Raw genomic sequence first — 23,575 nt, forward strand, 5'->3', positions numbered from 1 at the left:
TAAATCAGGAAGGGGAGAGAGAGAGAGAGAGAGAGAGAGAGAGAGAGAGAGAGAGAGAGAGAGAGAGAGAGAGAGAGAGTATATTAATTCATGCTCAATCTCTACTTTATCTCCCTCTTTTCTCCTCCCTTCCCTCCAATTCTGTTATCTTGTATCTCTCTCCTCTCCTCCCCTCCGTTCCCTTCCTTCTCTTTCCTTCCCTTCCTTTTCTCTCCACTTCATTCATTCGTTCATTCAATTTCATTATTTTCCTCTCCTTTCTTTCCTTTCCCTTCCCTTTCCTTTCCTTTTCTTTCTCTTCTTCCTTTCCTTTTCTTTCTCTTCTTCCTTTCCCTTCCCTTCCCCCTCTTCCTTCCTTTCCCTTCCCTTCCCCCTCTTCCTTCCTTTCCCTTCCCTTTCCTTCCTTTTCCTTTCCTTTCCTTTCTTCCTTCTCTTTCCTTTCCTTTCCTTCTCTTTCTCTTCTTCCTTTCCTTTCCTTCTCTTAAATTCTCTCCCTTCCCTTCCCTTTCTTCCTTTCCTTCCTTTTCCTTTCCTTTCCTATCTTCCTTCCCTTCCCTTTCCTTTCTTTTCTTCCTTTCCTTTCCTTCTCTTAAATTCTCTCCATTCTCCCTGTCCTTCCCTTCCCTCCCTCTCTCATTTTTCTCCCTTCCTTCCTTCCTTCCTTTCCACACAGTTTGACCTTCTCCTCATGTCTTCCTCTTCCTCCTTGCTTCCTCTTCCTCCTCCTGACCCATATCCTGTCTTCTCTGCCCTCTCTCTCTCTGTCTCTTTCTTTCTCTCCTTCTCACGTCCTACTTCATTTAATAATAATAATAATAATAATAATAATAATAATAATAATAATAATAATAATAATAATAATAATAATAATAATAATAATAATAATAATAATAATAACAATAATAACAACAACAACAATAATAATAATAATAATAATAATAATAATAATAATAATAATAACAACAATAATAATGATAATAATAATAATAATAATAATAATAATAATAATAATAATAGTAATAATGATGATAGAATAGTCTGCCTTCCTTCCTTCCCTCCCTCCTTCCTTCATTCATTCATTCCCTCCTTCCTTTATTCCTTCCTCTGACTCTTTGTACCTCCTTATCAGCCCCATACGGTTATTCTTCAATTCCTCCCTTATACCACTGTTTCACCCCTCCCTCCCACTCTCCCTCCCTTCTACCTTCCTCCCTCACCTTTCCCTCCCTCCCCAGGCATCGGCGTGGTAATGCTGCTGGCCCTGACGGTGGAGCGGTTCATCTCGGTGTGTTACCCGGCTAAGGCGAGGAACTTGTGCGGCGGCAGACGAGCCTACGTCACCGTGTGTGTCATTCCCGTGGCCACCTTCGTCCTCAACAGCCCCTACCTCTTCCTGGCCCGCGTGGTGGCGTGCAGGACCGAGACAGGTGCGAGGGAGAGATTGAGGGGGGGAGGGGGGAGATCGTGGTGGTGGTAGATGGAGGAGGAGGAGGAAGTGAAGGAAGAAAGAAGAGGTGAGGAAAAAGAGATGAGGAGGAGGAGGAAGTGAAGGAAGAAAGAAGAGGTGAGGAAAAAGAGATGAGGAGGAGGAAGGGAGGGGAAAGGAATTGAACAGAAGGGGAGAGAAGGAACGGAATGGCAGGAAATGAAGGAGAGGAATGGCATAGATAGAGGAGGAGGAGGAGGAGGAAGTGAAGGAAGAAAGAAGAGGTGAGGAGGAGGAGGAAGAGGAGGAAGGGAGGGGAAAGGAATTGAAGAGGAGAGAAGGAATGGAATGGCTGGAAATGAAGGAGAGGAAACAATGTATAACTTTGGAGTAATGTACCAGTAAGTTATGATATTCTATGCTCCATCCTCCTCCCCCCCACCACTACCACCACCACCACTCCCACAGGCACGGTTCTCCACTTGAAGCAGCAGAACACGTGGCTGGTGGAGGCTGGCTGGTTCAGGGCATACAAGTGGCTGCTGGAGGTGCTGTTCAAGCTTCTCCCGGCGCTGGTTCTTGTCTTCCTCAACATCTGCATCATTCGCACCTACAAGGCCGTGTGTGAGAAGAGGCGCAAGATGACCAACAAGGTGTGTGTGTGTGTGTGTGTGTGTGTATTTACCTAGTTGTATTTACCTAGGTGTAATTTTACAGGGCCTGGGCTTACGCTCGTGTGGTCCCATCTCCGTATCTATAATTATCCAACTTTTCCTTGAAGCTCTGCACACTCTGCTGATTATTTCTTCACTTAGTCTGTTCCAAACCTCTACATTTCTTTGAGGGAAGCTATATCTCTTTATGTCTCTTGAGCATCTTCCCTTCCTCAACTTTTTACTATCTCCTCTAGTATTCCTGCTGGAAGGTTCCTCTCTTAGTAGCAATTTCTTGTTATCTACTTCTTCCATTTTACTCAATAGCCTACTCAATAGTGTGTGTGTGTGTGTGTGTATTTACCTAGTTGTGAAATACAGGAAAAGAGCTACACTAGGCTCGTGCTGTCCCGTCTCCATAACACTTATTATCCAGTTTAGCTTTAAATTGATGAATTGTTTTTGCACACAGTCTCCTCGTCAAGTCCATTCCATGTTGTTATGCTTCTGTATGGAAAACTGTATTTCTTAACGTCTCTCCTACAGTCGCTCTTCTTCAATTTCTTACTATTCCCTCTCGTCAAACTCCTATCACGTACCACTAAGTCATCCCTGTCCAATTTCTCCAATCCCTCTTGTATCCTGTATAATGCTATTAGGTCCCCTCTCGCTCTCCTTCTATCCAGTGTTGTTAGTCCCAATTTCTTCAGTCTTTCTTCATAAGTGTGTTCTCTCAGAGTTTCCGGTAGTTTGGTCGCAGCTCTCTGTATTCTTTCCAACTTTCTAATTTATTTCTTCAATCTAGGTGACTATACTAATGCTGCATATTCCAGTCTTGGACGTATCATCGATGGTATTAGTTTCTTCACCATTTCTTCGTCTAGATATGTAAATGCTGCTTTTATGTTTCTAGGAAGATTGTATGTTTCCCCTGTTATCCTATTTTATATGCTTTCCAAAGGATAACTTGTCTGTTATTGTCACTCTCAGATCTTTTTCCTGTTTTTTTCATGATTCTTTCATTACTCAAAAAGTAGTTCCCCGATATTCGTCTACTGCTCTTATCAAACTCCATCACACTACACTTCTTTGTATTGAATGTCATTTCCCATTTGCGTGATTTCATAATATATATCAACGCATTTGTGATCAGTTTATGCATCACCTATTTTGGGGGGTTTATATCATGGCAAAAATTTGGCACATCGCTGGTACACGGTAAAGCCACAAATTTGCTGTGTCACTGCTACCAGGTTAATCTGATTAACTTCCTGGCAGCAAGTCTGATTATCACAACCTCCCCTGGTGGCACATCTTATTCCCTGCTGCAGGTGAGCGGCGAGCAGCGTCGGCAGTACGCGGAGGAGAGTCGCCTCATGTTCCTGCTGGGTGGCACTTCAACATTGTTCTTTGTGTGCATGACTCCCATGATCCTGCTGTCTGTCACCATCCACCACGCTTGGCACTCATCACTGGCCTTTGAGGTGGGTTTGGGCATGATTTTTTTATTTTTTTTTACAGCAAAGGAAACAGCTCAAGGGCAGAAAGAAAAAAAAAACAATAATGAAAAAAGCCTGTTATTTAGTTCCTACCTGCATATCTCCCTCTCTCCCTCCCTCCCCTTCTCTCTCCTTTCTTCCTCACTTTTTCCTTTCTCCCCTCTCCATAGATTTTCCACTTTCCCTCCCTTCCCTTCTCTCCTTCCTCCCTCACCCTTTCTTCCCCTTTCTCCCTTCACTGCAGATCTCCCTCTTTCCCTTCCTCCCTTTCTCCTTCCCGTTCTCTCCTTTCCTCCTTTCTCCCCTCACGGCAGATCTCCCTTCCTCCATCCTTTCCCTTCTTTCTCCTTTCTCCCTCACCCTTTCTTCTTCTTTCATGCACATTGGGTCCCAAAATAGTAACCACACATACATCATGAATGGGAGACCTCTGCAGGCGATGCAGCAGGAAAAGGATCTTGGAGTCACTATCAGCAGTGACCTGAAACACGCGAATCACTGTAAAAAAGCATACAACAAAGCCAACACTATGCTCGGGTTCATAGCGAGGAACTTCGAGTGTAAAGCACCAGACGTGATGCTATCCTTGTATAATTCCATGGTAAGACCACACCTTGAGTATGCAGTACATTTCTGGTCTCCTTATTACAGAAAGGACATTGCTTTACTGGAAAGGATTCAACAACACGCCATAAAGATGATTCCAACCTTAAGGGCTCAACCGTACGAGGAACGACTCAAACGACTCAATCTCTTTACATTGGAGAAAAGACGCCTTCGAGGGGATATGATTCAAGTCTTCAAGTATCTAAAAAAGTTCAATAACGTCGATTACTCCAAATTCTTTGAACTGCAAACCAACTCAAGAACTAGAAATAACGGTTTACCCATTCAGTCGAGTCGATGTAACACAGACATTGGAAGGAGTTTCTTTTCAAACCGAGTCATCCGCCACTGGAACAATCTTCCCTCAGAAGTAGTAAATGCAAATACCATCAACTCCTTCAAATATAGAATCGACCATCATTTCGCTGCGTCGGGAGTAAACTGAATAACGAGGTGCTTTCATCTTCTCCTCAATATCGAGGTGCTTTCATCTGCTCATCAATCCCCAAGCGGCGGTCGAGCAGATTAAATCACCCAAGCAGGCGACCTCGTAATGAGCCAATAGGCTTTCTTTTGCCTGCATTTCCATGTTTCCCCTCACTGCACATCTTCCTCCCTCCCTCCCTCCCTCCTTTCTTCCTCACTGTTTCCTTTCTCCCCTTCCGCAGATCTTTCGGGCCACAGCTAACGTCCTGGAGGTCACCAACTTTGCCGTCACATTCTACATCTACTGCGTCTTCTCCAAGGACTTCCGGGAGACCTTCCTCCGCACGCTGCGCTCGGCCAAGGAGAACTCCATGGGCGCCTCCTTCTTTGGCTCCGTGTCGGGTCTGAAGGAAACCATCCGGCCTCCCTAGGGACACGCCCCCCACCCCAGCCCCAGCAGCCTCCACCCACCACTCCCCCTCCAGCTGGGGTGCCGCGCAGCCTCCCCAAACACCACCTCCACCATCACTGCCACCACTGCCATGGCTGACCCTGCCCCTGTGGCTGTATGACCACCCTAGTGTGTGGCTGTGGGTAGGGGTGTGTTAGTGTGTTAGTGTGTTAGTGTGTGTGTGTGTGTGTGTGTGTGTGTGTTTACCTAGTTGTGAAATACAGGAAAAGAGCTACACTAGGCTCGTGCTGTCCCATCTCCATAACGCTTATTATCCAGTTTGGCTTTAAATTCATGAATTGTTTTTGCACGCACAGTCTCCTTGTCAAGTCCGTTCCTTGTTGTTATGCTTCTGTAGGGAAAACTGTATTTTCTGATGTCTCTCCTACAGTCACTCTTTTTCAGTTTCTTACCATTGCCTCTTGTTACACTTCTGTCATGTACCACTTGCTCTTCCCTGTCCAATTTCTCCAATCCCTCTTGTATCCTGTACAATGCTATTGGGTCCCCTCTCTCTCTTCTGCTCTCCAGTGTTGTTAGTCCCAATTTCTCCAGTCTTTCTTCATAAGTATGTTCTCTCAGAGTTTCCTGTAATTTAGTCGCTGCTTTTTGTGTTCTTTCCAACTTTCTAATTTCTTTCTTTAATCTAGGTGACCACACTAATGCTGCATATTCCAGTCTTAGACGTATCATCAATGTTATTAGTTTCTTCACCATTTCTTCATCTAAATGTGGGCTATGGCGCCAGTAGACTATCCATCTGGGCCTGATGGTTGGCCCCGAGCCTGTCATGCATGGCCCAGGCAACTGTTTATTGGGGCACTATTATAATTAGTTCATGCTGCCCCCCGAAGCTCACTTTTTTTCCTCCTCTACTCCCTTGTTATCTCAAAATACGCACCTTGGAAAAAGGAAGAAAACAGGAAGAGAGAACGGGTCATTTTAAAGCCACAGATGAAGCCTTACAATTGGCTGAGCTCTGAAAACACACTTGTGATTCGCTAGGAGTCCGATGACGTCATCGCTGGCGCTCACCCGGTCAGCGGCCTCGCTGCCTTGGGGCAGTGTCACACTGGCCGTTTTCTTCTAACCGTTGTGGCTACTGGCAACTCCCGTGCGTCCATCCGGGAGTGAGTTGTCGGTTGTCCGTAACCTGCTGGTGTCACACTGGGCCATTTTTTTCCCACCGCGTTGGCGGCAGCTTGAGTAACCGGCAAATCCAACTTTTCCGGGCCAAGGTCGGTTGCCCGTATCCACATCCACAACGTAAACAAAGCACTTGCCCTGTATCGACATGGTGTCGCCTGCTAAAGTAAGGGATGTCGCAGCTTGTGCTGCTATTATCCAAGTTATGGACTTGTTGCATCAGTTAAATGGCAGGAAGAAGCTGTTGTGGGCGTCGTGTGTCTGTGGTTCCTCTGTGCCAGTTCTCATTGTCACCATTGTGCGTGAGTGGCCAACCCACCCATCTAGACTCTGACAACATAAACACGTGGATAGAGTAACAAGACACACACACACCCACGCACACACCAGACTCATCATGAACCATGGCAGATGTTTCTCACAAGCAAAAATGGCTTCGCCATTTCCTAGAGTGTGTTAAAACTTATTTGGTCAGTGGTTCACACAAACCAAACATACCCAATGGCAAGAAGAGAGCAGTGTTAAAGATGACTCCTCTCTCCTTGCCAAGAGATAGGTTTGGTTCATGTGAGCTACTCACCAAATACGTTCTAACACACACAAAGAAATGGTTAAGTGGTTTCTGTTTGTCAGAGACATCTGCAATGGTTCCTAATGAGTCTGGTGTGTGTGTGTGTGTGTGTGTGTGTGTGTGTGTTGTTATTCGATTCATGTGTATGGGTGGGTTGGCCGCGCACGTGCAGTGGTGACAATGAGAACTGGCATGGAGGAACCACAGGCATGCCACACCCACAACTGTTTCTTCCTTCCATTTAACTGCAGCAACAAGTCCAAAACTTGGTAATGGCAGCACAAGCCGCAACAGCCTTTACTTTAGCAGGCGACGCCATGTTGATACAGGGCAAGTTTTTTGTTTACGTTACGGATGTGGATACGCGCAACCTACCTTGGCCGTGTGTGACTCACACCAGGAAAAGTTGGAGTTGCCGGTTGCCCTAGGTGGCGCCAACGCGGCGGGAAGAAAAAAGCCCTGTGTGACACCAGCTTTTGGATAACTGTAAACTCGCTCCCGGTTGGGCGCACGGGCGTTGCCTGTAGCCCCAACGGTTGGACGAAAACGGCCATTGTGACACCGCCTTAAGGCAGTGAAGCTGCTGAAAGGGTGGCCGTCGGCGATGACGTCATCGGACTCCCAGCGAATCACAAATGTGTTTTCAGAACTGTCAACCAATTGTAAGGCAGCCGCCTTCAACTGCGGCTTCAAAACGACCCGTTTTCTCTTCCCGTCCCCCCCCCCCCTCCCTCTCTCTCTCTCTCTCTCTCCTGCCATAGCCACAATGTTTGGAGGAAAACGTCCAGTGTGATACTACATTTAAAGGTAGCGTGCGTGACGCCGATGGTAAGTAGACGTGACCCATATGTGTCAAAGCAATGCAAAACTCGGAGTGATAATGCGCGACAGTCGGGATGGTAAGAATTTGGGACTAACCGCGAAACTCGAGAGGGTACTGAAGTTCCCCGATATTCGTCTACTGCTCTTACCAAACTCCATCACGCTACACTTCTCTGTATTGAATGTCATTTCCCCTTTGCGTGACCATTCGCTTATTCTATCGAGATCTTGGCCCAGGGCTACACAGTCATCTTCATTAGCCACCCTCCTCATTAGTTTAGCATCATCAGCAAACATATTCATATAGCTTGTCACCCCTTCTGTCATGTCATTAATATAAATTACACACATAATCGGAGCCCGCACCGATCCTTGGGGGACTCCACTCGTCACTTCCATCCAGCTTGATTTATTATTCCTGATTACTGTTCTCATTTCTCTCCATCAAAAAGTCCATAATCCAATCCAATATTGAACCACCCAGACCTCCAACATGATTAAGTTTCCATATTAATCGCTTGTGTGGTACTTTATCAAACGCCTTCTTTAAGTCCAGATACACACAATCTGCCCAACCGTCTCTTTCCTGTATTATATCAATTACTCTTGAATAGAAGCTGATCAGATTAGTTACACAAGACTGTCCTCCTCTGAATCCAAATTGGCTATTTGTTAATATACTGTTGTCTTCTAAATACTCCATCCATTTGTTTTTTTTATAATTTTCTCACACATCTTTGCTACTACACTTGTTAATGACACTGGCCTATAGTTCAACGGGTCTTCCTTACTTCCTCCTTTATGTATTGGGACGATGTTAGCCCTCTTCCAGTCTCTCAGTATCTTCCCTTGTGCTAGTGAGACATTAATCAAGTTGCTCAACTTTTCAGCTATTTGCTGGTTACACTCTTTTAGCACCCAATTTGATATACCATCCGGTCCTGCTGATTTCCTCGCATCCAATTCTTCCAATAATTTTCTAACTTCATCTGCTGATGTTTGTATTCTCTCCAGACCCACTCTATTCCCCGGCACTGCATCTACACCTTCAAACTCACTCTCCCTTGTGAACACTGTTTGGAAACAATTATTCATCACTTCTACTATTTCACTTATACTACCAAAAGTTTCACCATTAACTTTAACTTTCTGAATCTCATCTCTATTTTTCAAATTTACATTTATGAACTTATAAAACAGTTTTGGCTGGTCTTTGCACTTATCTACAATATTTTTCTCAAAATTCCTTTTTCTTCTCTTCTTACTTTGACATAAGCATTCCTCTTCCTTTTGTACTCATTCCATAGATCCATCCTCCTATTTTTCCTCCATTTGTTCCATGCCTTCTCCTTATCCTGCTTGGCATCAACACTTTCTATTATACCACTCTTCTCTTGATTTCTGGCCTTTTTCATCCTTGGTACCCACTTTTCCACACCTTCGTTGTAAATCCGTAGAAAGGTAGCCCATTTGTATTTGCCTTTTGCCATACATTTTTCTCCATCTTTAGGATGTCAACCTCTCTCTCCAACATCCCCATTCTGTCCATTTCCTTCATCTCCCCTTCCAGGTCAATAAGTCTCCTTCTCAACATAACATCTCTGTGCCTATCCACGTCTTCAGAGAAACCTTCAAAATCATTGTCCCTCGTCCTGGCTCCCCTGCTTACCGGTGTAATCAAACCCGGCAGTGGCAAAGCCGTCGCCCCCGCCTTCTCCTCACTCATTTTTTCAGTGTTATTCACTGTTGCCTTTAATACTTCAGGACAGCACTATTACCACCTAGCACGGCTCCTACCTTAATTACCACTTCTAGGGTTTAGTTCCCGCGCAGACTGAAGACGCGCCAGGATTTCAACTGTGTCCATCCGCCATCTTGGCCGTGTGTGTGTGTGTGTGTGTGTGTGTGTGTGTGTGTGTGTGTGTGTGTGTAATTCACCTCTTGGTCTACTGCGGGTCTCTCTCGAGACAGCCAGCTGTTCCCCTACGGAAGAGCACAGAGCTCATAGTACCAATCTTTGGGTAGGACTGAGACCACTCACACACAACACACCGCGACAACAAGGTCACAACTCCTTGCCTGACGTCGCGTACCTACTCACTGCTAGGTGAACAGGGGCTACACGTGAAAGAAGATAAACCCAACTTATCTTCTGTGTGCATGTGTGTGTGTGTGTGTGTGTATGTGTGTGTGTTATTGTGAATGAAGGGGTGGGTGTGGGTGTATTTACCTAGTTGTTTTATCTAGCTGTTTTACCTAGTTGTGATATAGAGGAATTATGCTGCACCTTTGTGGTGTAGTGGTTAGCATGTCTGGCTATGAATCTGTGGGCCTGGGTTCAAATCCCAGCCTAGGCAGTCAGCATGCAGCTCACCCTGCTGTTCATCTGCCTTTCCAGCCTGGTCAATAAATGGGTAACCAGGGAAACCTGGGGATGGTAACTGCGCTAACCCCAATGTCAGACTTTCCCAGTGTACTGTACGTACTGGGCTGATGGGTTCTCACCCACCACAGGCTCAAGGGCCAATAAGACAGAGATGAGCACTGAGGCCATGTGCAGCTATGACGTATGCCCACAACTTTACATGGGCTCCTGTCTCTGAGTCTCAAATGGTCAAGTTTACCCTTAATCAAGCTCATCAAGTTTTTGGATAGGACGATCTCATTGCCATGGCTGTTCAGTGCATCTCTATGGAGAACTGCACTGCCTGCCATCTTTCAAGCATCTTGTCATTTTCAATTTCTTCCATGTCCTCTTACTGTTCCCACGTCCCATACTAACAAAATCTCGGTTTAACAAATTTAGCTTCAAATTCATGAAAGTTTTGGCCCGAAGTATCTATCTGCTGTTTGAGATTATTCCAGAAGTAAATGCATCTATGAGGAATGTTGTGTTTCTTGATATCCCTCAGACACCCTGTCTCCCTCTAATTCTCTCTGTGAACTCTTGTATTTCTAGTATCTCATACACACAGGTCATCCCTCATCAATCATTTGAATTTCCTTCATCACCCTATACGCTGCAATCAGATATCATCTTTCCCTTCTCTCCTCCAAGGCTGGCAAACCCAATCTTCCAAGCCTCTCTCATGTGTCATTCCTCTCAAGCTTGACACCATTTTTGTCACTGCTCTACGGGTTCGATCTATTTTTCCTTTCTTTGAGGAGGTCACACCGCCACTGCATATTCCAGTTTTGACCGAGTCACTGACACAATCGGCTTCTTCATCTAATCCTCACCCGTGTAGAGGAACAACGCCCTAATGTTGGTCAGGAGCTTGTATGTGTCTCCTGTGATCTTCCTTGTGTGTTCCTCTGTAGTGACACGACTTGCCTGATGGGCGAGCCTCCCATAACCCACTTAGCCAGTGGGGGTGCCTCTTTGGCTGACTGGTAAAGGAGTGGTTCTCCCGTTACGCTGGTCGCAGGTTCGATCCCCGGCGCCGGCAAACCTTTCCTTGTCTGGATTAATTTCTCGTGTGTTTCGTTACACGCGATGGTCGTGTGGGAGTGAAGAAAAGAGAAAAAAAATTCTGGCATTTCACTGGTGGCTTAAGCAGTGAGCATCCTCTCCTGTGGTTCTGTTGTGTCACCCCGAGAGGGTAACAGGTAGAGTGATGGCCCATGCTCTCCGAAGTTCATAGAAAATGGGATCTCAACACACAGAAATTAATCTAAATAGGAATGGGGAGCCGTGTAGTGACACGACTTGCCTGATGGGCGAGCCTCCCATAACCCACTTGGCCAGTGGGGGTACCTCTTTGGCCGACTGGTAAAGGAGTGGCTCTCCCATTACGCTGGTCGCAGGTTCGATCCCCGGCGCCAGCAAACCTTTCCTTGTCTGGATTAATTTCTCGTGTGTTTCGTTACACGCAGAGGACCTGTGGGAGTGTAGTAAAGAGTAAAAATTCTGGCATTTCACCTCTGTTGTTTGGGAGTATCACACCTAAAGCTTTCTCTTCTTGTGCTCATGATCTGATTGCTCCCCTTATATATTTACATATATATTCTATTTATACAAATGTTGGTATAAAAGATTTATTTTTTTATTTAGTACTTTTCACATCGTTATTTGATAGGATATATTTTTAAACAACTAAAACAGTTTTACAATTTTGATTTGATAAGAAATTGTTACCTACTGTGAACTTTATCCTTTTCTTTCCTATGGTACAAAACCTTGTACCTATCAACATCATATGTGACCGTTTCACATGTAAAGACTCGGTTTAGACACTGCCCAAAACAAGATGTGTCAGGCAGTGATGAAAACTGTCTCTAAACACTACCTTTGCATGCACATTTTAACATAGTATATTAATGGACACTGTGACAGTTTCATTGTTGTGGAAATAAGGTTTTGTAAAGTCCTGAGCCGAAGGAAGTCCAAATGCATCTGACATAAAATACGGTCTGTTTGTTCTTTAAATAAAGGCTTTACTATTACACGGTAACTATTATTTAATATAAAGCATGTAAACTATGTCTATTCTTCACTATGAATCAAGTTAGTCTATTCCTCACTGTGACTAAAGAGTGCTATAAACAGAAGCAAAATATAAACAAATGTTACAATTGTATTACTCTTGCATAAGAATTTAATGTGTCATGCCTTCAATGTGCTCTACTGGGAGTGTGAGAGAGTGGCAAAATGAGCATGAAGGAATGGATGAGAACCAGAGGGACTCTGTGTAAGGGAAGGAGTGAGTGAGTGAGTGAGCAACAAAGGAAGGATTGCAGTGCCTTGATGTGTGTGTGTGTGTGTGTGTGTGTGTGTGTGTGTGTGTGTGTGTGTGTGTGTGTTTCATAAGTTTGGGCTTTGTATATGCATATTCGTGTCTGACATGGAATTTAGACCATGGTTGTGTTTGTAATATATATATATATATATATATATATATATATATATATATATATATATATATATATATATATATATATATATATATATATATATATATATATATATATATATATATATATATATATATATATATATATATATCAGAGCTGTTTGTCAATTCAATAAAGGACAGAGTCCTTTACTCTACTGGTTAAGGATAACAGATTCAATGTGAATAAATTGTTACCATGAAAAGCTGTACAGTATATACTATGTGTATGTATTACTGTTTAGTAATGGTCCATATTTTGTGTTAGAGTTTGAACCTACATTTAAGTGTTACATGTACGTATGTGTGATTGGCAGCAGTGTGCAGAGCGAAGTAGGTGAGGCAGTGTTTTGTATCCTGCAGCGGTTTACAGTCATTTCTCCCACACGTCATTTCACCCATAAGACTTTTTGCCCACATGTAAGAAAGAGTCAATTCCCCCACACGTTCCATGTCTCGTCCACATTGTTGGAGGAGTCCTATACCATGTAAGGGGTGTGTACTTTGAAAGGCCATCACCAGGCAGTGCAGCAGTATAGGGCTTGTTGGGGCTTTTATCAAGTGATAAAGAAAGAATTAAAAAAGAAAAGCTATATGTAAGTTTATTGAATCTATGTGCCGAATCTAAATATAGAATTAAAACCTTTAAAACCTACTTAAATAACCTTTACTAAAAAATACGTACATGCAAGATTCAGCTGCACACTGGGCCATTGAAATGAGCGCAAGCTTTCAGCAGTTGATATGATGACCTCTCACCCCTTACATACTCATCCCAAAGAGCAAATATTCTACCCTGCATTATTTTCTCTCATTTACAAATAAATAAAACGAGTATGATCAGCTACATTTTTATTAACAACAATGTTACTTATTGCACTGAAGTGTAATTGTTACAAATCCAAGAGAAACACGGGAAATTTACGATAACTGAAAGAACACTTCAAGCTTTTTGGGCACGATAGCCTATTCGCTGGTGAGACCTGCTAAGAATGAATATACCCCATTGAAATGTGCAGTAAACAACTGAGAGGTAAATGAACCATCAGTAACCTTGGGCGAAATGACTCCAAAATGCAGGCGAAATGACTCCATAGTGTGGGCAAATTGACCTCTGGCCAAAATGACTCCATAGTGTGGCGAAATGGCATGTGGGCGAAATGACCGGATACCCCTGCAGCAGGCAGGGCACAAGGCATTCCCTACAGTAGGGCTACTCAACTGGCAGCTCGCAGTACCAATCCGGACCTTCTGAGTGCTGTAGCTGGACTCCATGCTCCGGGAGGAGAAAATATAAGTAAATAACACAAAGGTCTTGGCAATGGATTCTTGCAAGTGTATTTCCTGGATAGACTGGAGGGTCTACATACACTCAGTCCTGGAATTACACTTGCAAGAATCCATCACCAGGACATTCATGTTAATAAATTATATTTTTTTCTACTCCTGAAGCCTGGGGTCCAGTTTACAGTATTTATTCGGACCTCTGCACACATTTGAACTTGTCTAACTGGACCTTTGCTCATAATAGTTGAGTATCCCTGTCCTAGAGGGGGGGGTATAGTATAGTGTGTCATAGTTGTGAGAGCAGGAGGGCACTGGGCATTGCTTAGAGAGCACTGTGTGTGTTGTTGAGGGCACTCATGCATTTCTCTAGTTGGGTAGTGGGGGGGGAAGATTGTCTGTGAAGCTAACAGGAAATTCTGATAAATATTTAAATTCAAAAATATTTTAAAATTTAAACCAAATGCTTGCAATCTAAAAAAGTAAATTTACAAAAATGTAACCTGTGAATTTAGACAAACAATATTGAACAAATAAACAAACTTATTTAAAATCTTTAAAAATTTTGATGAATTTGCTGGTTCTTGGCTGAGCCAACTACTGGGAACACGTTTCCTTCCAGCCTTGCGTGGCACCCAGCCTGGCACTGCTGCAGGGCTGTGGGCTGAGGCACAGATCTGACCACAGCAATACTGAATAAGGCTTAGCTAGTTGTCTTAAGGGCAAGACATAGATTCAGTCAGACTTTGTAGTTGTCACCATGGATAGAACTAAACTTAAGACAATTGGCTCTTTTTAGTTTTTTGAGGGAAGCTTCATGTGTGTGTTGTGCTATGTGATGTGTGGGGAAATCCTGCCAAGCTGTGTTAGTATGATGCTTAATGATACATTGGAAGCTGTAATAGTTGAGTTGGAAGAAGAAAAGAAATACGTATTAGTACTGGTAAGTGATACTGAACGACCTCGGGACAGAGTGGGAAGTAAAAAAAGGAACAGCATGACCAGTGACAACAGTTTTTTTTTAAAGGAGGCTTAGGGGGTTAAGGGGCCTTGTTTGACACAGAGGAAGGTTGAGTTAGTGCCAAGAGAAAAAAGGAACTATAATTAATTTCCAGATGAATGAAGGGACTAATAAGGGAGGACTAAGTTTTTTGAGAGAGCTTTAGTTCCCGTAAGCCCCTTTGGAACCGCCACTCAACTGCTCTACAAATTATGATTAAAATTTTATATGTAGTAAATAATGGAATGATGATGATAATGATGATGATGACAATTACAGACCACTGTCACTCACTCAACTTATTAAGGGAAATGTTGTCAATTTACTTCCCTCTTTATGTCACTGGTATTTTTTTATGACAGATGGTGCTGTGTGTGTGTGTGTGTGTGTGTGTGTGTGTGTGTTTTAGAAGGTGATGCACGTTATGCCATTTCATGCATATGCTATTGTTTTTTTCTCCTTTGGGGGAGATTAAAACATGGAATTTCCTCTTGGATTTCAGTTCCCCCCACCTACCCCCGTCCCCAAAGAGGGAAAAAAAAAAAAATATATATATATATATATATATATATATATATATATATATATATATATATATATATATATATATATATATATGTTATTCAAAAACATACAAAACCTTCACATAACGAGGAAACAAGATTATAAGGGTACTCACCATAAGACCAGGCAGGAGGGGGGCATAGAAGGGCAGGGGGAGGCCATGGCAGGGCAAGGGGAGGGCCATGGCAGGGCAGGGGGGGCCATGGCAGGGCAGAGGGGGCCATAGCAAGACAGGGGCGTGCAGGCAGATGTTGGCAGAGGTGAACGAGCGAGGAAGCGAACTGTGGGAAAAGGAATGCCACTGTAAATCACTTGATATCTTAAGGTAGCTTTACACCTGGCAATTCCTAGTCGGCAATACAGCCGCGACAATCTAGCGGCAAGACCAGCTGGGTGCTCTCCCTCAAGTTTCATGCACATATAAGAACAATAGTTAATAAAGCTGCAGGATTAGCCAATAACATAATCATATCTACTCTCCGTCGCTCCAGTGACTTTATGTTAGCCATCCTCAAATCACACATAAGACCTTTACTAGAGTTTGGGTCAACAGTTTGGAACACTGGATACCTGGGTGACCTGCGGCTCCTGGAGTCAGTGCAGCGCCGCTGGACCAAGCACATAGATGGCCTGGCTGAACTAAGTTATGCTGATCGTCTCAAGGCTCTCAACCTATACTCTGTACAAGGCAGACTCTTGAGAGCAGACCTCATTAAATGTTGGAAGATCTTTCATGATCAGTGTGCCATTTCTCCATCTGATCTATTTACTATCTCCCCAGTCACTACTACCAGAGGCCACAGATTCAAATTAGCCAAACCACACACCTCCACTGAGTGTAGACGCAGATTCTTCAGTGTTAGGTGCATTGATCACTGAAACTCCCTCCCAGACAGCGTTGTTAGCGCTGGCACAATCCAGGCATTTAAACGGGGCCTTCACCTCTCCCTTGAACAGTCACTGTTCTCGTACACGGAATAATTACCTGCCTCTGTCAAAACTCATCCCATTATTAACATTGTTCTGTAACGAACTCATATCTATACACCTTGCTTAACACCTATAGTATCCCCAATCTATCGAGTCCATCCTGGCGGTGCCCTTTTCGGGGCTTTCCCTTTTGCGGCGATGCCAAGTGTACAAGCAGCAATTATTGTCTTATTGTTAGATTAACGTGAAATGAAACTTCATAATAGTGCACTTATATAAATTTATAATGAGGATGTATAGGGGGCTTTGAATATTGTTCTAGTGGAATGATGACAATGACTTTGTATAAATACCACAAAATGTGGTAGCTGTGTTTTGCAGTGCTGCCGTTTTTTGAGGCTGGGTCATGGGTACATTGACCGCTTTAATCCGCAGGTAAACGAGAGGTCAGTTCTCATGATAACACGACACACGACACACACACACACACACACTTACTTACTTCATAGGTAAGCATCCTTTCATAGGTAAGAGAGAGAGAGAGAGAGAGAGAGAGAGAGAGAGAGAGAGAGAGAGAGAGAGAATACTCTTCATTTGTATGGTTTGAATCATTCTTTTGTCGATTTATGTATTTATGTATATATGCATGTATCTGTGTGTGTGTGTGTGTGTGTGTGTGTGTGTGTGTGTGTGTGTGTGTGTGTGTGTGTGAAGGGAGAGGAGAAAAAAAACATGTAACAAGGAAGGAATGCATGTCTGAATGAGGAGGAGGAGGAAGTAATGAGGAAAAGGGTGGGAGAAACAGAAAGATTAAAGGAGAGAGAGAGAGAGAGAGAGAGAGAGAGAGAGAGAGAGAGAGAGAGAGAGAGAGAGAATACTCTTAATTTGTATGGTTTGAATCACTTTTGTCTATTTATGTATTTATGTATGTATGTATGCATGTATCTGTGTGTGTGTGTGTGTGTGTGTGTATGTGTGTGTGTGTGTGTGTGTGTGTGTGTGTGTGTAAGTGTGTGAAGGGAGAGGAGAAAAAAACATGTAACAAGAAAGGAATGCATGTCTGAATGAGGAGGATGAGGAAGTAATGAGGAAAAGGGTGGGAGAAACAGAAAAATTAAAGGAGAGTGAGAGAGAGAGAGAGAGAGAGAGAGAGAGAGGTGGGGTGGGGCCGTAGGGAGAGAGAGGGAAAGGGAGAAAGGACAAAATTTCCCACTTCCGTACTAAGCCTTTAATTGCTGGTAGTAGACTTGGCATCGCCGCAAAAGGGAAAACCCCGTCTCGGGGCACCGCCAGGATGGACTCGATAGTTTGGGGATACTATAGCTGCACATGGCACACAATTCCGCCCATTATTTTTGTACAAATCATAATGTCCTTAATTGAACTGATGGGCTGGCGTGCCAGCAGTTGCGAGCTATCCTACTACGTACCACTGATATGTGAACCATGACAGTAAGCTGGGGTAGCCAACCAGGTGAGTAAACCAGGTGAGCAAGTACGTTCACACGTGGGAGGAGCCGCCATCAAGACGTAAACTGCTAGTAAATGCAAGGGCATGAATTCATCCCAGACACCCCAAAAGGCTACTACCATATCCTAAAACCACAATGAGTTTGGTCCATTAGCCTAATATTGTAGAAATACTTTAAGTAAACGAGTTTTATCATAAGTAGTATTGATTGATGGATTGTTCATTGTTGCATTTAACAACAAAGGAGAACGGAGGAACATGCCATCGCAACCCCCAGGCATTACATCGTGTGATTATATAATACACGAAAATAATCGTTCCTTACCTCCTTTGATATCTCGCAGACAAACATTTCTCGGATGTTGCTGCCACTCTCTCAAAAGTTGTTTTGCGTAGACTCAGCTTCTCATACAGCTTATCTTGTGGGTCCCACAAGTATCTATGCTGCCTCACTTCTTCTAGTAATGCCACCTCGGCCTCCTGGCTCCAAATCTTGTTGTCTGTATCTGTCATTTCTTGTTTTATTGGCGCCAACATGTTGAACTCAGCCGCCAGTCGGCAATACAAGACTGACACGCTCAGCTGCAGTGCAGAGAACTTGCCGCGATAATGCTCCCAGACCCAGACCCAGACCAAAAATGCAGCCGCGCCGGTATTGCCGACTAGGAATTGCCAGGTGTTAAAGGCGGCTTTACACCTGGCATTTCCTAGTCGGCAGGAAAACTGAACGGAACTCTGTGAGCATCCTGGCGTCGGCTCGCTAGATGGCATAGGTGTAATATCGACATTGCGCAATGATGCCTCCCTGGAAGGACGTATTACACACAATAGGAAAAATAGGAAAATGGGAGGTTAGGTTAGTGTTAGTCTACTTTAGTGTTAGTGATGTTGAGAGAAACAAGGAAATAACACAAGAAATTGAAAAAATAATAGAGGAAAACTCAGAGCCTTTGATGATAATGGGTGACTTTAATGGACATGTGGGGTTCAAGGGAACACAAAAAGTAAACAGGAATGGGGAAGTGATTATACAATGGCTGGAAAAATATGGATTGATTATGTTAAATGATGACGAGAGGTGTGAGGGAGAAGTGACATGGAGCCGAGATGGACAGCAGAGTGTAATAGACTATGTATTGGTGACAGACAAGGTGTACAATAGGTTCCATAAAATGAAGATAAGTGAAAAAAAGGAAGGATATGATCTTTCAGACCATAACCTGATAGAGGTGGAATTAAGGGCAAAAGAAAAAAAGAGGGAGTTCAAGAAAAATGAATGGATTGAGAGGGAGTACTATAAAACAGATAAATCATTGCTAGAAAACTTTAGGAAAAAGCTAGAAGAAAGTGTGATGAGGAATAAGGTGGACAGTATAGGAGAACTCTGGAGAAAAAAATGAGAGAAACAGCAGATGCAGTGCTAAAAAGTGTATATTGAAGAAGAGAGAAAAAGCTAGGGGACGGCGAGGAACCAGCATGGATAAACGAGGAAATAAGGAAAGAAATAAAAGAAAGGAAGAAGTTAAACAGGAATAGGAGAAATGCAAAATGCAAAGAAGAGGAAGAAAGGTGGAAAAAATTATATGTAGAACAAAGAACAAAGGTACAATTAAAGATAAGGAAGGAAATGTACAAACAAGAGGAGAAGATAACAAAGGAAATTAAGGATAAGAAAGATGGAGGCTGTAAGGTTGGAGGATATTAGTGAACTGAGGGCAGTGGGGTGGCAGCACACTGAAAAATGTGGAATAGAAGTGAGAGAACACATGGAAATGACAAGAAGGGTGAAGGGGGGATTCATCTATCTGGAAGAAGAAAGCATAAGGGAAGATAGAGTAATTAAATGTAGCAATAGAATGAAGAATAAAAAAGCAGTTGGAACAGACAAAATAAAGCCAGAAATGTACAAAGAATTTGCCAAAAGTAAAGTATTACGGAAGGTGTTGGTTGAAGACCTTGGGGCAGTATTAGAGACAGGGAGGATACCAGAGGGATGGAGGGACTCTAGGACAGTCATGTTACCAAAGAAGTGTAGACCAAAGGTTAAAGAACTAAGGCCAATAGCTCTGACGAATGTAGGGTACAAGCTAATGATGGCTGTGATTAGAACTAGCTTGGAAGACCACATAAGGATAAATGGTATAGGTAAGGATACACAGGCAGGATTCACAGAGGGAAGCCGGATAGAAAACAACCTATTTATTCTAAGATATTGTGCAGAAGGAGCATATAAGATGAGGAAACCATTGATAGTAATCTCGATAGATTTTGCAAAGGCCTATGATAGTGTAAGAAGAGATAAGTTAATAGAAGTTTTAAAGGATAGCAAGGTAAACCCAGATATAATTAACTTCATAGCAGGAGTTTATGTAGGAGATAGAACTAAGATAGAGACTGATAAAGAAGAGGAGGAGATAGAAATAGAAGTGACCAGTGGGAATAAGCAGGGATGTACTGCCTCAACTACACTGTTTAAGATGATTACTTTAAAATAATTCAGGAGCTAGAGGAGCTAGAAAGTGGGTACAAAGATGAGGCATTCAGGATTACCTCACTCTTCTTTGCAGATGATGGCATGCTTTTGGCAAATAGTGTAGGGGAAGCAGTACAGGTGATAGAGAAGATGGAGACTATAGCTAAAGAATATGGACTAAAAGTAAATAAGCAGAAAAGCAATATTATCATCTTTAATATGGAAAAAAACCCAGAAAATATAGGGGGCATTAGTGTTGGGGATATAATTAAATATTTAGGAATAATAGTCAATGACAAGAGGAACTGTTTTCAAATGCAAAAGGAAGAAATGTTCAGGAAAGCGAGAAGGCTAGCAAATATGACATACAATGTAATTGAAAAGAGCTGTTCAAGAATGTTAATAGGAAAGACATATTGGAAAAATGTTGCACTGCCATCCATCCTGTACGGGGTAAATATAATAAACATCACAAAGACAGACATAAAAAAGTTGCAGAGGATAGAGAATGGGGTGTACAGGAAGATTTTGAGGGCACCAATGTATGCACAGGAAGCAGCACTCAGGGGGGAGATAGGAAGCTCCAGTGTTAAAAACAGGATAAGGGAGGGACAGTGGAAGTACTTAAGGTATGTTCTTGTGGAAGGAAACGATTTGGTGAGAAGGGTGGGAGAGGAGATGATAGAGAAGAGACAAAGTAGGTGGGTGAAAGATTTGTTGAATGAACTAAGAGCAACAGAGGGACTGAGTGTGAGTGTGAGGAATGAGACAAAGGAGAGTATAAAGCAGAGAATGAGAGAGGTGGATACAAGAGAGTGGAAGAGGCAAATGAATGAGAAAGCAAGCCTTAAGATATATAGAAAATGGAGACAGGAGTTGGGAGGACAAGAGGAGGTATACACCAACAACCAAGCCTCAGAAGTGCTATTCAGATGCAGGACAAACAACATGCAACTAAAAGACAGAAACAGACACCGACAAGAGGAAACCAAGTGTGACATGTGTGAAGCTGAAAACGAAGACCTGCGACACTTCCTGCTCTGGTGCCCGGCCTATGCAGAGGAAAGAGCAAAGTGCGTGAGGCTGCAACAGCCTTACGAGGAAGAAGAGGACGACACCATTGGAATTTTTTTATTTGAAAATGAACACACCGAACAAACGAAAACAACAGTACACAAGTTTTGGACAATAAGAGAAAAAAGAATGAAAGAAAAAGGAAAATAATAGACCCAGACAGTAGACACATCAGGGAGTGCCGTTACAAAGGCAAAACTCCCGACCGACTACTACTACTACTAGCAGTGGTGTCGTTTTTCCGTGCGAAATAACTCGTTGAAAGATACCTCATCACACACCAGAAAAACTTATTGATTTGCCTTATTTTGATGTTATTTGTCCACCTGTGATCTTTATAAGGGTTAATATTGCCTGTAAGGTAATAATACACCAGACACACGGACCATAGATGCAAGAAATGAGGGAAAATAACGTCTGCTATAATTCTGTCAATAATCAACCCTATTCCTTTGTTATTTAGCCTTCCAGTGATAACAAATGTTTCTCTGATGTTTGTGCCGTGTATTGAAAATGAAATAGGGTCATAGAACGATAGAAGTGAGTGAAATATGGAAAAAAAGGAAAGTTAAACGTTTGAGAGTTATTTCGCGGAAGTTGGCGAAGTTATTCCCTTATGATAACGTGACTGGCCTTCCTCCCTCGCGGTGAATTCGCTCCGGATAGACACCATTAAGAGTCATGTCTATTTTATGTGATTTCCGTGGGATTTATCCGCTGTAAAGACACGCCATGCAGATCAAAGAGGTGAGGAATGCCTTGTACTTGTTTTGATATGGGTGATAACGGCGAAAAGTGTAATGAACGTGGTCAAAGGGGATTTAAATGTGGGTTGACCGCGGGGCCTTGGATGAAGATGGCGGCGCGGGTTTGAGTGAGGAAAATATTTGTATATATATATTTTTCTCGTAAACTACTGGGTATACCGAGACGGGGCTTGAGGTCATGACATATAAGGTCACTATACTTCTTGAGGTCAAGCGGTGATGTGGGGAAAAGGCGGAAAATGTGTGATATATGCAAGATAAGAGGCGGCCATCAGCTTAACACGTGAACTTTTATCATCGATACCCAGTAAGCCCTTTGACCTCTACAGAGTGAAGAATTAAGGGGGATTGACCTGATATATGAGGTCAGATGAGGCGTGAATGTCGTAAACAATGAATTAGGTTTAGGGGTGAGCTCACAAAGGCGACCGTGTGACCTTATTTCTGACCTTATTACCGACACTTAAGACCTATGATATGGAGAATAAGATGCATTGAGCTCTTACATGAGGTCAAATGGGGCGTGGCTGTCTTAAGTACGTAATAATGGGCATTTAGCGGCCAGGTCCAGCAGGTCAGACATGGCCCTTCGCTGCTACACGGTAGAGCCACAAATTTGGCCCCTCGGGTTAAAAAAAAAAAAAGACAACGGGAGGTCATTTTATACGGAAATTTCCAACACGTAACCTTTTTTTATTGCTATTCCAGAAGTACACCCGATGGCCGGCCGGACCCTATCTCTCCTTCGGGGGCCAAGTTGTGATTTGCTTGGCAGGAGCCGTGGTGGTGAGTAAACTTTTCTGGGTTCCATTTCCTCAGTGAACATTAAGCTGAATAGTAAAAAAAAAATGTATGGTTGTCAGATGGTAAATGTCCACAGAGTTGCCCATCTCACTGTGGTACTTCTCACCCCAACCATGCGTTAGATCTCATAATTCTATGCATTTTGAATCCCATATATATGCCTCACAAATTGATAGAATCGCTGCTAGTGATTTATGAAAGGTTGGTGTTTTTTTTGCGGGCCGTGATGTTGTGGGCCCCGGGCGTGAAAGCGAGAAACACCTCCGCAGAGCTAAGTTGCATATACATGTGGGGGGGCGAAGGGGTCAAAGCCCCCCCGTTAGCTGTTAGGTCGTAGAGTTCGGTTGGGTTAGTTTAAATATGTTCCCCCACCGTAAACCGTCGCGTCGGTGCCACCACAAAATAGCTCGTGGGTCTGCATGTTCTAAAAAAATAAAAAATAACCACGCGGTAGACCTGGTCTCACACGAGTGGGCTAATCGCTAACCTAGCGTACCGTCGCTAACCAAGCGTTCGTAGAAAAGATATATGAAGACCTAGTGATGTTTCATAAAGTAAGTAATGGTGGCACCGACGCCCCGAGCCGGCCGCCAAAAACTCACTAACTTTTCAAAAATCGCTGGCGGCGTTTCTAACAGTTTGCGGCGAACATAAATGGGGTTCAAAATGCATAGAATAATGAGATCTAACCCATGAGAAGTGTGAGAAGTGAGTGT

General features: G+C 43.2%; 3 protein-coding genes across 7 annotated transcripts in view; 2 read left to right on the forward strand and 1 right to left on the reverse strand.

Annotated features, from left to right (window-relative positions):
* LOC126996246 (probable G-protein coupled receptor B0563.6) overlaps positions 1-6,330 on the forward strand; it is a 44,240-nt gene extending 37,910 nt beyond the window's left edge. The window contains exons 4-7 of the mRNA XM_050856616.1: positions 1,236-1,427; positions 1,895-2,079; positions 3,411-3,563; positions 4,853-6,330. Coding sequence (XP_050712573.1) covers positions 1,236-1,427; positions 1,895-2,079; positions 3,411-3,563; positions 4,853-5,041 — 719 coding nt within the window. The 3' untranslated portion in view covers positions 5,042-6,330. The remainder of the gene's footprint in view (positions 1-1,235; positions 1,428-1,894; positions 2,080-3,410; positions 3,564-4,852) is intronic.
* Positions 1-20,155, reverse strand: part of LOC126996249 (uncharacterized) — an 88,984-nt gene extending 68,829 nt beyond the window's left edge. The window contains exons 1-2 of the mRNA XM_050856621.1: positions 18,067-20,155; positions 15,456-15,621 (exon numbers count right to left, since the gene is read on the reverse strand). Of these exons, the coding sequence (XP_050712578.1) occupies positions 15,456-15,621; positions 18,067-18,512 (612 nt within the window). The 5' untranslated portion in view covers positions 18,513-20,155. The remainder of the gene's footprint in view (positions 1-15,455; positions 15,622-18,066) is intronic.
* Positions 20,156-20,486: 331 nt separating this feature from the next.
* The window catches only part of LOC126996251 (uncharacterized), a 29,306-nt gene continuing 26,217 nt past the window's right edge, over positions 20,487-23,575 (forward strand). For all 5 annotated transcript variants that reach the window (XM_050856624.1, XM_050856626.1, XM_050856627.1 and 2 more), the window contains exons 1-2: positions 20,487-22,035; positions 22,764-22,841. In XM_050856624.1, the coding sequence (XP_050712581.1) occupies positions 20,530-21,438 (909 nt within the window). In that variant the 5' untranslated portion in view covers positions 20,487-20,529 and the 3' untranslated portion in view covers positions 21,439-22,035; positions 22,764-22,841. The remainder of the gene's footprint in view (positions 22,036-22,763; positions 22,842-23,575) is intronic.

The sequence above is a fragment of the Eriocheir sinensis genome, chromosome 9 (assembly GCF_024679095.1).
Source record: "Eriocheir sinensis breed Jianghai 21 chromosome 9, ASM2467909v1, whole genome shotgun sequence".
NCBI lineage: Eukaryota > Metazoa > Arthropoda > Malacostraca > Decapoda > Varunidae > Eriocheir > Eriocheir sinensis.